A 12754-nucleotide genomic window follows, 5' to 3' on the forward strand; every position below is an offset into this window, starting at 1 on the left:
GAGCACGTAATACTGTATGGATGAATAATTGAATCAAGAATAATATTACAACTTTTTTTGTGAGTGTTATATGCCAACAAAATGTACCACAGGCCACGTAATACTGTATGGATGAGGAATGGAGTACAGAAATTTTTTTAAACGCTATTTGAAAGTGTTAGATATCACAGAAATCACCCCACACCACGGAATATTGTATGGGTGAGTAATTGAACCCAGAAATTTTTTTAAAACCCTTTATTTGCACTGTTAGATATCACATAAAATGTACCCAAACCACGGAATATTGTGTGGCTGAGAAATGAAACCATGCAAAATTTGTAAGCTTTTTTAGTTATAGATATTACATAAATGTACCTCACACCACGGAATACTGTATGGCAGAGAAATTTAACCCAGCAAAATTGTTTCCACTTTTTGGGAGTGTTAGATGTCATAAAAATATACCCTATGCCACAGAATACTCTATGTGTGAACAATTTAATCCACAAAATTTTTTTTAACACTTCTTGGAGTGTTCTATAACACCAAAATTTACCACAAACCAAGTAATACTCAGTGTATCACACAGTATGTTCAATTTTTTCACACAAAAAAATAAAACGCCACAGTTATATATTTTGCAATGGACTGCACAGCCCTAATCCCGGTCTATAGACTATATTCTGTCACTGTGCCTACTCCTGCAACTCTCTCTCCCTCCTTAGACTAAATGTAGAATGTATGCGATACAAATAGCAAAGCAACGATTAGCCCTTAGAAGGGCTGTTAGTATGATGGTTCAACTTCAGTACCAGTATCAAGACTACAGGCCTCTGATTCGCTATACTGTGCACACACACAGGCCTAGACAAGCACCCTCTTACTCCAATTCTAAGTGTCACATAGCCTGTTCTTTTATAACCCCTGATGATGTCATGCAGCCAACCAATCACAGTAATGCCACAAAAAAGATGGCTATGGCATTACAGTGACATGCACGGTTTCCCCGCATCCTTATTGGCTGTGTAACAAGCGCCAAACAGGCGGGGCAGGGCTTTTAGTTTTACATCGAGCACCGCCCAATGCTTGGCGAGTAACGAGTACATCCGAGCACCAAGAAACTTTAATGATATCTGAGTATCACCAAGCAAATTTGCTCAACCCTACCTTTTAATTAAGGTAATATCTGCTGAATTATAAATATATATGAGTTTAGGTTGTATCGTTTGCATTTTCTTTTACATATAAGTAACCAATAAAACTGGCTATGGCCGACTGCATCAAACTTGCCCACTGTGATCTGTGTATTGGAGTGCCTCAAGAGCCTGTCTGACCCAGGAAATGGCAATATATGTATGTGTCTGAGGCTGAGCGAGCATGCTCGGATAAGGTGTTATCAGAGCATGCTCGAGTGTTAATAGAGCATCTTCGGAGGGCTCTAATAATATGTTCAAGTCGCCGTGGCTGCATGTCTCGCGGCTGTTGCCTAACATTGTTGCCTAACATGCACATTGCCTAACAAACAGGCCATCCCTGCATGTGTTGCGGCTGTCGAACAGCCACGAGACATGCAGCCGCAGGCTCTAATATATTATTAGAGCACTCTGAAGATGCTTTATTAACACTCATCATTAGTTGTGAGGTTTACTTACAGTTAAACAAAGACAATATGAGTCATGTTTTTTTAATTATTCTATACTTAATTCTGCATATTCTTTAATTTGGGGGAATACACTTTAATTGGAAGTAACTAAAAATATATAGTTACATAAACACTTTACCTAAAGAACATAATACTAGTTTCATAAATAGGTGTACTTTCGCATTCTTACATCTAATCCTGACTTTAGGGCTCAAATGAGTTTCATTTCAGTATTTCAGCCTTTGCAAGTGAAAATATGTTTATTTAATTCCCGTTTAGTATCGTTCCATGGCAATTACCGTAAATCATCAGAAGTGACGGAGGCGCTAATAAATAAAATGTTTGTAGCTACAGCACTTGCTGCATCTGAAGTAATCAGGATGTTATTAGGAGCCAATAAGTAAGTCTGCCACTTTAACTTATCACCTACTGTGCAGAAAACTCAGTTCATTTAGAATGGAAAAACCCTTGTTTTTTATTTTTTTTTTACGAATTCAGCTTGTGAGCAAGTTATAAACTACAATGAAAATCCTTTCTTTAATCTCCAAGAAAACTTGAAGATTTTCTAAACATGGAATGATCATCTATTTGAATCTTCAATAATTTCACCATTGCCGTCCATGCATCATAAATCAAATGTGACATTGGCTAACAACAGTTTAAGTGTAGGAACATGCAGTGTAATACATTTCCAGACAGATAAAAATCACTATAATCTCATCCTAATGTATTATAGATTGCTTGTAATGTCATCTTGGCTACGATGACCCATTTCTAATTTTTAACAGCTGCTCAGAAGTTAGTTAATGATTAAATATAAACTGCCTGAATTATTCTACTGATTTATCAGCTTCCAGGGCTGCGCGATAAGAAGGAAATAACCTTCTAGATACCGTTCTTCATGTGCTCTCATTAACACTTGTTTATTTAATTTGGAAACAGATATCACTTCTTAGCATTACTACTTTCCTTGATACCAAGTAATCAAAACTAGATAGTGAAACATAAGCTATTTTTGTAATCTTTGTTTAATGATTAGCATAGAGTTTTTATTCTGTTTTCTGCACAAGGTTGGAGCTGCTGTTAACAGCATTTAACTGGGTTGTCCAGACTTCCGATAAAAGTCTGCAGTCAGTCTGACAGCAAACTTCTAAACCCTTACAATATGCACATCACACATTGTCATGATTCTCCAGTATTGCTCATGAGAGCGGGCAGTTATATGAATGAATGTATGCAATTTGCATATTTCCAGACAAATTTCGCATAGATATTGTGGAGACACTGGGGTCAGCGGCTGCCCTAGTCTGCTAGCCAAAACCGCATGGACCAGGAATCATCCCACCGAACGCCTGTTCTACTTTTACCATGAGCATAATACTACTCAGACAACACAGGGTGAGGGTAAAACAGTTTGGCTAGTCTTTACTGAACCACAAAACAGGCAAATAACACATAGAACTGTTCCAGCAAAACACCAAAGATGGTGCCAATTACAGAGTATCACACTTACGCTGACTAGCCATGATAAGAGCAGCTGTGACTTCAGAGCTTCCAGGGCCGACTACCTCACCTGTGGCATGCACAGAGAGGCAACAAACTTAGGAAGCTGACAGTCCACTGAGGTACAAGGCCGGCTGATCGGAGGGTCACAAGCTTGCTATCTCTTCTTTTTATGGTTATCAACTGTCCTTCAAGCCAGCATCCAGAGGTCAATAGAAAGATGTGATGGGGTTGACTCACATTGTTTGATCATCTAATCAATATGCATAGTTTTTACTCCTCTGTTTTGCAAGTCAACAAGCTAGCTGGCCAGGACAATGTGCAATAGACACATCAGCAAATATCATTGTTCAACTGCCCTGTGTTTCTGTCATCCATGATAAAAGCACAATAAATTTCAATGAACGTCAAAACAAAAGTATGTGTTTTCTTGACCAACCAGAAAGAAACACATAAGTTCAAAAATAAACCTATAGATAACAGTCAAATATACCTGGCTTACTGAAAGTAAACGTCTGGTTAATGAAGATAAAATGCTGTGTCGTCACAGACATGCTCAGCCTTGCTTAATTTACTTGTGTTGAGCGAGGTTGAGTGTGTACAGTTGGCACATGACCCCATGTGTATATATTACATATATATATATATATATATATATATATATATATATATATATATATATATATACATATATACACAGTGCCTAAAAGTAGTATTCAACCCCCTGCAGATTTAGCAGGTTTAATAAGATGCAAATAAGTTAGAGCCTTCAAACTTCAAACAAGAGCAGGATTTATTAACAGATGCATAAATCTTACAAACCAAAAAGTTTTGTTGCTCAGTTAAATTTTTATAAATTTTAAACATAAAAGTGTGGGTCAATTATTCTTCAACCCCTAGGTTTAATATTTTGTGGAATAACCTTTGTTTGCAATTACAGCTAATAATCGTCTTTTATAAGACCTGATCAGGCCGGCACAGGTCTCTGGAGTTATCTTGGCCCACTCCTCCATGCAGATCTTTTCCAAGTTATCTAGGTTCTTTGTGTGTCTCATGTGGACTTTAATCTTGAGCTCCTTCCACAAGTTTTCAATTGGGTTAAGGTCAGGAGACTGACTAGGCCACTGCAACACCTTGATTTTTTGCCTCTTGAATCAGGCCTTGGTTTTCTTGGCTGTGTGCTTTGGGTCTTTGTCTTGTTGGAAGATGAAATGACGACCCATCTTAAGATCCTTGATGGAGGAGCAGAGGTTCTTGGCCAAAATCTCCAGGTAGGCCGTGCTATCCATCTTCCCATGGATGCGGACCAGATGGCCAGGCCCCTTGGCTGAGAAACAGCCCCACAGCATGATGCTGACACCACCATGCTTGACTGTAGGGATGGTATTCTTGGGGTCGTATGCAGTGCCATCCAGTCTCCAAACGTCACGTGTGTGGTTGGCACCAAAGATCTCGATCTTGGTCTCATCAGACCAGAGAACCTTGAACCAGTCAGTCTCGGAGTCCTCCAAGTGATCATGAGCAAACTGTAGACGAGCCTTGACATGACGCTTTGAAAGTAAAGGTACCTTACGGACTCGTCTGGAACGGAGACCATTGCGGTGGAGTACGTTACTTATGGTATTGACTGAAACCAATGTCCCCACTGCCATGAGATCTTCCCGGAGCTCCTTCCTTGTTGTCCTTGGGTTAGCCTTGACTCTTCGGACAAGCCTGGCCTCGGCACGGGAGGAAACTTTCAAAGGCTGTCCAGGCCATGGAAGGCTAACAGTAGTTCCATAAGCCTTCCACTTCTGGATGATGCTCCCAACAGTGGAGACAGGTAGGCCCAACTCCTTGGAAAGGGTTTTGTACCCCTTGCCAGCCTTGTGACCCTCCACGATCTTGTCTCTGATGGCCTTGGAATGCTCCTTTGTCTTTCCCATGTTGACCATGTATGAGTGCTGTTCACAAGTTTGGGGAGGGTCTTAAATTGTCAGAAAAGGCTGGAAAAAGAGATAATTAATCCAAACATGTGAAGCTCATTGTTCTTTGTGCCTGAACTACTTCTTAATACTTTAGGGGAACCAAACAGAATTCTGGGGGGTTGAGGGGTTGAATAATAAATGACCCTCTGAAAAAACTTTTCACAATTTAGAAAAAAAATAAACAAAGAAATAACATTCTTTTTTGCTGCAGTGCATTTCACACTTCCAGGCTGATCTACAGTCCAAGTGTCACAATGCCAAGTTAATTCCAAATGTGTAAACCTGCTAAATCTGCAGGGGGTTGAATACTACTTGTAGGCACTGTATATATATATATATATATATATATATATAATATAATATATATAATATATATATATATATATATATATATATATATATATATATATATATATATATATATATATAACTGCAAGCTCTTGCCAGAAATACCAGTGAATCCTGACAGTGTGCGGCGCAAATGCTGTAAGGATTCAGAAGTCTGCAGTCACACAGAGTGACTGCAGACTTTTATTACAAGGCTGAGCAACATTTTCAATTTATAATTGGTCCATATATTGCAAAATATATTTTCACATAATAGTTCTTTACAGCATTTTTCCATATTCCACCAAGTAAAATAATAACACTTATACTCCCCTCCAGCGCAGACGCTATTTCAGCGATGTTGCCACTGGCTCTCTCGGGGCTCGTGTGACATTATTATTATTATTATTATTATTATTTATTTATATAGCACCATTGATTCCATGGTGCAGTACACGAGAATGGGTTACATACAAGTTACATATACCACTTACAGTAAACAAGCTAGCAATGACAGACTGATACAGAGGGGCGAGGACCTTGTCCTTGCGGGCTTACATTCTACAGGATTATGGGGAAGGAGACAATAGTTGGGGGTTGCAGGAGCTCCGGTGTTGGTGAGGCAGTATCTCCGGTAGTGATGAGGAGGCAGCGGGGTCAGTGCAGGCTGTAGGCTTTCCTGAAGAGATGGGTTTTCAGGTTCGGTCTGAAGGATCCGAATGTGGTTGATAGTCAGTTGATGTTGGGGCAGAGAATTCCAGAGGATGGGGGATATTCTGGAGAAGTCTTGGAGGCGGTTGGATGAGGAGCGAATAAGTGAGGAGGAGAGAAGGAGGTCTTGGGAGGACCGGAGATTACATGAGGGAAGATATCGGGAGATTAGTTCAGAGATATATGGAGGAGACAGGTTATGGATGGCTTTGTAGGTCAGTATTAGTATTTTGAACTGGATACGCTGAGGGAATGGGAGCCAGTGAAGAGATTTTCAGTGGGGGGAAGCGGAGGAGTAGCGAGGAGAGAGATGAATTAGTCGGGCAGCAGAGTTAAGGATGGACTGGAGAGGTGCAAGGGTGTTAGCAGGGAGGTCCCAGAAAAGGATGTTGCAGTAGTCAAGGCGGGAGATGATGAGGGCATGCACAAGCATTTTAGTAGATTGACGGTTGAGGAAAGGATGGATTCTGGAGATATTTTTGAGCATTGTCATATCATATTATTGACATTGTCATATCATATTATTCCTGTGACTTATTAGTAGCCGCTTCACTTTCCCATCCTTCAGACAAATAAAATATCCAAGTCACTTTAATCAGCAGCTGCAATTATCACTTCCTCCAGATTTGACTTTTGAAAACGGAGAGAGTGAAGCGGCCACTGGGATCAAGTGATATAACAATGTCTCACAAACCCTGAGTCAGCGGCAACACCGCTGGAGTGGTGCCGGTACCAGAGTTGTGTATAGGCGTTATTATTTTAATTAGTGGAAACATGGTGATTGAGATGGTGTTGTCTGAGTAGTGGATAACCCCTTTAACAGCAACAAAAAATAATAAAACTGCAAGTAGGAACACAGTCTAAAGCTACAAGTTGGCTGCAATGTGAATAATAAAAAAACATAATTATTCATTTTGTAAGTGTCATTTCTTTAGAATTCTACACTTGGTTTTAGGCCACTGCTGTGAAGAATGGGCTGAGATTCCTCAGTAACATTGGTGTCTGGCTATGCATCATGTTTGCAGCATGTTATAACAGCCAAAGGTGTCCTACTAAGAACTAAAAACGCTTGTCATGAAAGGGCAGGAAAAAAGTTGAGTTTGGGGAAAACAATTTTTATATTAGTTGTGTGGAGTTATTTAAATTGTTTTTGCTTCTGTGGATTATTGCAAAGACCAGAAAGTTTACACATTTTGCTAATACACCTTATTTGCAATGGGGTTTGAATGTTTTTTATTGCAATTGTAGAAAGAAAAGTTCTTTACTAACCTCGAGTCCCTTGACAAGTCTGTTGGCCAGTTCTATGGTGGTGTTAGTACGATTAACCTCTTCTTGGCACCTGACTTTCTCAGCTGTTGCTTTCTGAAAAGACTGCGTCAGTCTCTTCAAATTGTTGTCCAGATCCTTTAAATATAAGCACAGGTCTATATTACAAATATGTATTTGAACATGAAGTACTGCTTTACATCTATGAGATGCCCAAGTCATGCCAACATTTTAAATGTGCAAGTGTCACAACAAATAAAACAACTTTAGGAAGAGCAGTGCAAGAACAACATTGCTAATAAGATATGAGACAGAACATGTATCACATCCCCCATCTGGATAGTTGATGTAGTAAAAAATTAAATAGGTGAAGAAAATTTGAAAATTAAAGCACCACTACAGAGTTTTTTTTATTTTTATTTCACCGCTGGAGTGTAGAGGTGGTACTAACAAATGTTACCTGCCCCTTGTTTTTTACTTAGCAGCCACAGTCTTTTGCTCTTCCCAGAGCTGCTCCAGTCTTGTGACTGCAATTTCTGACTGACCGGAAGTCAGAGGTGACGGTCACAAGCTCTCAATGTAAGTGTATGAGAGCCTTGTTCAGGCCTAGTTCTGGCTCTCACTTACATTAGGTAGTGACTCCTGGCCAGCCCAGCAAACACTGGAGGGATCCAACAGGTCACAACCTGCAGAAGATGACCGGAGTGGCATTGAGAACAGATGAATATGGCGGCTGGTGAGTGTAATACTATGGGAAGGAAACTTGCATTAGTGACACCACTCCAGCACTAATATAACAAAAAAAACTGCTGGAGTGGTGCTTTAAATGTTGAGGAGCAATCAAAAGCAGTGATAAAGAAAAGGACTGCCTCTCCCTATTTCTTGCTGAATCTTCTTACAGTAGTTTATGCTACTAGTTACAAGACCCTTGATGCACTGAATACATACATCTGGTATTACCTATAAAATGAACTCAGACGATCCTGCAGTGTCATCTTCCTTTGGACACGGGCACCATCTGGGCCGAGTGTCTATTGGGTAGCCCATTAACCTACTTTTGAAAGGGGAGTGTCTCAGAATACCCTTACTCCCTAAAAGCACTGTTATTAAAGTAGCACTCAAGTTAAAAAAAAGTTTTAGATCACTATTGCTAACTCAAGAGCAATGTTCTAGCTGTGTAATTTGCTTCATCCTAGCTTAACCATTTCATGATAGAGCCAATTTCTGTTTTTTCGTTTCTATTTTTTCCTTTCCTTCTTCCCACAGCCATAACTCTTATCTTTCTGTCCACATACAGTGCCTTGCAAAAGTATTCGGCTCCCTGGAACTTTTCAACCTTTTCCCACATATCATGCTTCAAACATAAAGATACCAAATGTAAATTTTTAGTGAAGAATCAACAACAAGTGGAATACAATTATGAAGTTGAACTAAATTCATTGGTTATTTTACATTTTTGTTGAAATTCAAAAACTGAACAGCGGGGCTTGCAATATTAATCGGCCCCTTTACTTTCAGTGCAGCAAACTCACTCAAGAAGTTCATTGTGGATCTCTGAATGATCCAATGTTGTCCTAAATGCCTAATGATGATAAATATAATCCACCTTTGAGTAATGAAGTGTCCGTATAAATGCACCTGCTCTGTGATAGTCTCAGGGTTCTGTTTGAAGCACAGAGAGCATCATGAAGACCAAGGAACACAACAACAAGCAGGTCCGTGATACTGTTGTGGAGAAGTTTAAAGCCGGATTTGGATACAAAATGATTTCCAAAACTTTAAACATCCCAAGGAGCACTGTGCAAGCGATCATATTGAAATGGAAGGAGTATCATACCACTGCAAATCTACCCAGACCCGGCCATCCCTCTAAACTTTCATCTCAAACAAGGAGAAGACTGATCAGAGAGGCAGCCAAGAGGCCCATGATCACTCTGGATGAACTGCAGAGATCTACAGCTGAGGTGGGATAGTCTGTCCATAGGACAACAATCAGTCGTACCCTGCACAAATCTGGCCTTCATGGAAGATTGGCAAGAAGAAAGCCATTTCTCAAAGATATCCATAAAAAGTGTAATTTAAAGTTTGCAACAAGGCACCTGGGAGACACATCAAACATGTGGAAGAAGGTGCTCTGGTGAGATGAAACCAAAATCGAACTTTTGCTTTATGTTTGGGATCATTGTCTTGTTGGAAGACAAATCTCTGTCCCAGTCTCCGGTCTTTTGCAGACCAACAGGTTTTCTTCAAGAATGGTTCTGTATTTGCCTACATCCATCTTCCCATCAATTTTAACCATCTTCCCTGTCCCTGCTGAAGAAAAGCAGGCCCAAACCATGATGCTGCCACCACCATGCTTGACAGTGGGGATGGTGTGTTCAGGGTGATGAACTGTGTTGCCTTTACGGCAAACATATCATTTGGCATTGTTGCCAAAAAGTTCGATTTTGGTTTCATCTGACCAGAGCACCTTTTTCCACATGTTTGGTGTGTCTCCCAGGTGGCTTGTTGCAAACTTTAAATTACACTTTTTGTGGATATCTTTGAGAAATGGCTTTCTTCTTGCCAATCTTCCATAAAGGCCAGATTTGTGAAGTGCACGACTGATTGTTGTCCTATGGACAGACTGTCCCACCTCAGCTGTAGATCTCTGCAGTTCATCCAGAGTGATCATGAGCTTCTTGGCTGCATCTCTGATCAGTCTTCTCCTTGCTTGACATGAAAGTTTAGAGGGACGGCCGGGTCTTGGTAGATTTGCAGTGATATGATACTCCTTCCATTTCAATATGATCGCTTCCACAGTGCTCCTTGGGATGTTTAAAGTTTTGGAAATCATTTTGTATGCAAATCCAACTTTTAACTTCTCCACAACAGTATCACGGACCTGCCTGTTGTGTTCCTTGGTCTTCATGATGCTCTCTGTGCTTCAAACAGAACCCTGAGACTATCACATAGCAGGTGCATTAATACGGAGACTTGATTACACACAGGTGGATTATATTTCTCATCATTAAGCATTTAGGACAACATTGGATCACTCAGAGATCCACAATGAACTTCTGGAGTGAGTTTAATAATATTGCACGCCCCACTTTTCAGTTTTTCAATTTCCGCAAAAATTTAAAATGACCAATAAATTTCTTTCATCTTCACAACTGTGTTCCACTTGTTGTTGGTTCTTCCCCCAAAAATGTACATTTGGTATCTTTATGTTTGAAGCATGATATGTGGGAAAAGGTTGAAAAGTTCCAGGGAGCCGAATACTTTCGCAAGGCACTGTATTTTAATCGCTGGCTACGAAGCCTAATATTAGGCTCATACTTCTTGGTTTTTTTTAGCTGCCACATGGAGATATCCAGCAGTAGACTTACTTGACTCACTTGTGTAGGAAAGTTTTTTAGGCATTCTCTGATCTGGGCAAAGGTGAGGAAGAGGTGAGCTATGACAATCACATATTGTGAACAGTAGCTACTGTATTATCTACTACACAGAAATGTGTCATTCATCATTATAGGAATTATGAGTCTAGTACTTAGGTTAGTGGCAAGTATGAATATTGCAAGGTTTCTTATTTTTTTTTAATATAGATAGTATAATTGCAAATTGAAAAAATAATCATTAACAATATAAAAAACACATGGACACAAAACCTTATGAACATAATAAGTAGTGATGAGCGAATATACTCGTTACTCGAGATTTCTCGAGCATGCTCGGGGTCCTCCGAGTATTTTTTAGTGCTCAGAGATTTAGTTTTTCTTGCCGCAGCTGAATGATTTACATCTGTTAGCCAGCATAAGTACATGTGGGGGTTGCCTGGTTGCTAGGGAAGAATAGCTGCGGCAAGAAAAACAATCTCCGAGCACTAAAAAATACTCGGAGGACCCCCAAGCATGCTCGAGAAATCTCGAGTAACGAGTATATTCGCTCATCATTAATAAGAAGTAATTTTCTGATGACATGTTTCCTTCAAGCTGTAAGAACATCTAACAGCTATGCTCTAATGGAGCTAACTGGAAATACAGCTATGTAACAGAAACTAAGAAAAAAGGAAATAACAGCTAAGCATAACTTATAGGGTACTGTATAACATACCATTTTTGATCTTCTAACCATTTATTCCCTTTAAAAATTAATATCACATTTCAGAACCTAAAATCACTTACTAAAATTAACTTACGTGAAGTTTTTTACGAATTGCATCAAGTTTTTCAGTAGCTCCTTTGAGATCATCATTGGCTTGAGACAGTGCTCTGCGTTTAGGTTCAACATCACAATAAACCTGAAAAAGTAAAACAGAAAAGAACAATGATTTACATTTTACTGTTTCAGCATTTTATCTTATTCGTGGTTGTGCTTGTTGGAAAAAAGATGACAAATGCAGAACACAGTTACTTCAGAAAATCTTTCACCATCTCCTAACTCATTTGGGTTATAATGGCTTCTAGGGCAGGAAGATGTCACATTTCTTATTAGTATTAGTGAGGCCAAAAACAAAAATACCCCACAAAAATATTATATTGCATTTGATATTCATTAAAAATCAAATAAAAACTGTGTGCCAAAAATCAATACATTAGACAGGCAGAGGAATAGTGAAAATAGTGAACATATAGTAAGTATGATATTTTTAGCCACACTAATAGCTGGACACAAGAAGATAAATCACATATGAAAGATAGACCATGTCTAATCACTTTTAATAGACCCAATTGCCAAATAATAGTCTCAATATATCAACGAAGGCATACAGTTTTGGCCAAAAGTATTGACACCCCTGCAATTCTGTCAGATAATACTCAGTTTCGTCCTGAAAATGATTGCAAACACAAATTCTTTGGTATTATTATCTTCATTTAATTTGTCTTAAATGAAAAAACAAAAAAGAGAATGAAGCAAAACATTGATCATTTCACACAAAACTCCAAAAATGGGCCAGACAAAAGTATTGGCACCCTCAGCCTAATACTTGGTTGCACAACCTTTAGCCAAATTAACTGCGACCAACCGCTTCCGGTAACCATCAATGAGTTTCTTACAATGTTCTGCTGGAATTTTAGACCATTCTTCTTTGGAAAACTGCTCCAGGTCCCTGATATTTGAAGGGTGCCTTCTCCAAACTGCCATTTTTAGATCTCTCCACAGGTGTTCTATGGGATTCAGGTCTGGACTCATTGCTGGCCACCTTACAAGTCTCCAGTGCTTTTTCTCAAACCATTTTCTAGTGCTTTTTGAAGTGTGTTTTGGGTCATTGTCCTGCTGGAAGACCCATGACCTCTGAGGGAGACCCAGCTTTGTCACACTGGGCCCTACATTATGCTGCAAAATTTGTTGGTAGTCTTCAGACTTCATAATG

General features: G+C 39.4%; 1 protein-coding gene across 1 annotated transcript in view; it reads right to left on the reverse strand.

Annotated features, from left to right (window-relative positions):
• Positions 1-12754, reverse strand: part of DNAH11 (dynein axonemal heavy chain 11) — a 390030-nt gene that overhangs the window by 83121 nt on the left and 294155 nt on the right. Inside the window, exons 62-63 of the mRNA XM_077268714.1 lie at positions 11579-11680; positions 7402-7536 (exon numbers count right to left, since the gene is read on the reverse strand). Of these exons, the coding sequence (XP_077124829.1) occupies positions 7402-7536; positions 11579-11680 (237 nt within the window). The remainder of the gene's footprint in view (positions 1-7401; positions 7537-11578; positions 11681-12754) is intronic.

Source organism: Ranitomeya variabilis, chromosome 6, assembly GCF_051348905.1.
Source record: "Ranitomeya variabilis isolate aRanVar5 chromosome 6, aRanVar5.hap1, whole genome shotgun sequence".
NCBI lineage: Eukaryota > Metazoa > Chordata > Amphibia > Anura > Dendrobatidae > Ranitomeya > Ranitomeya variabilis.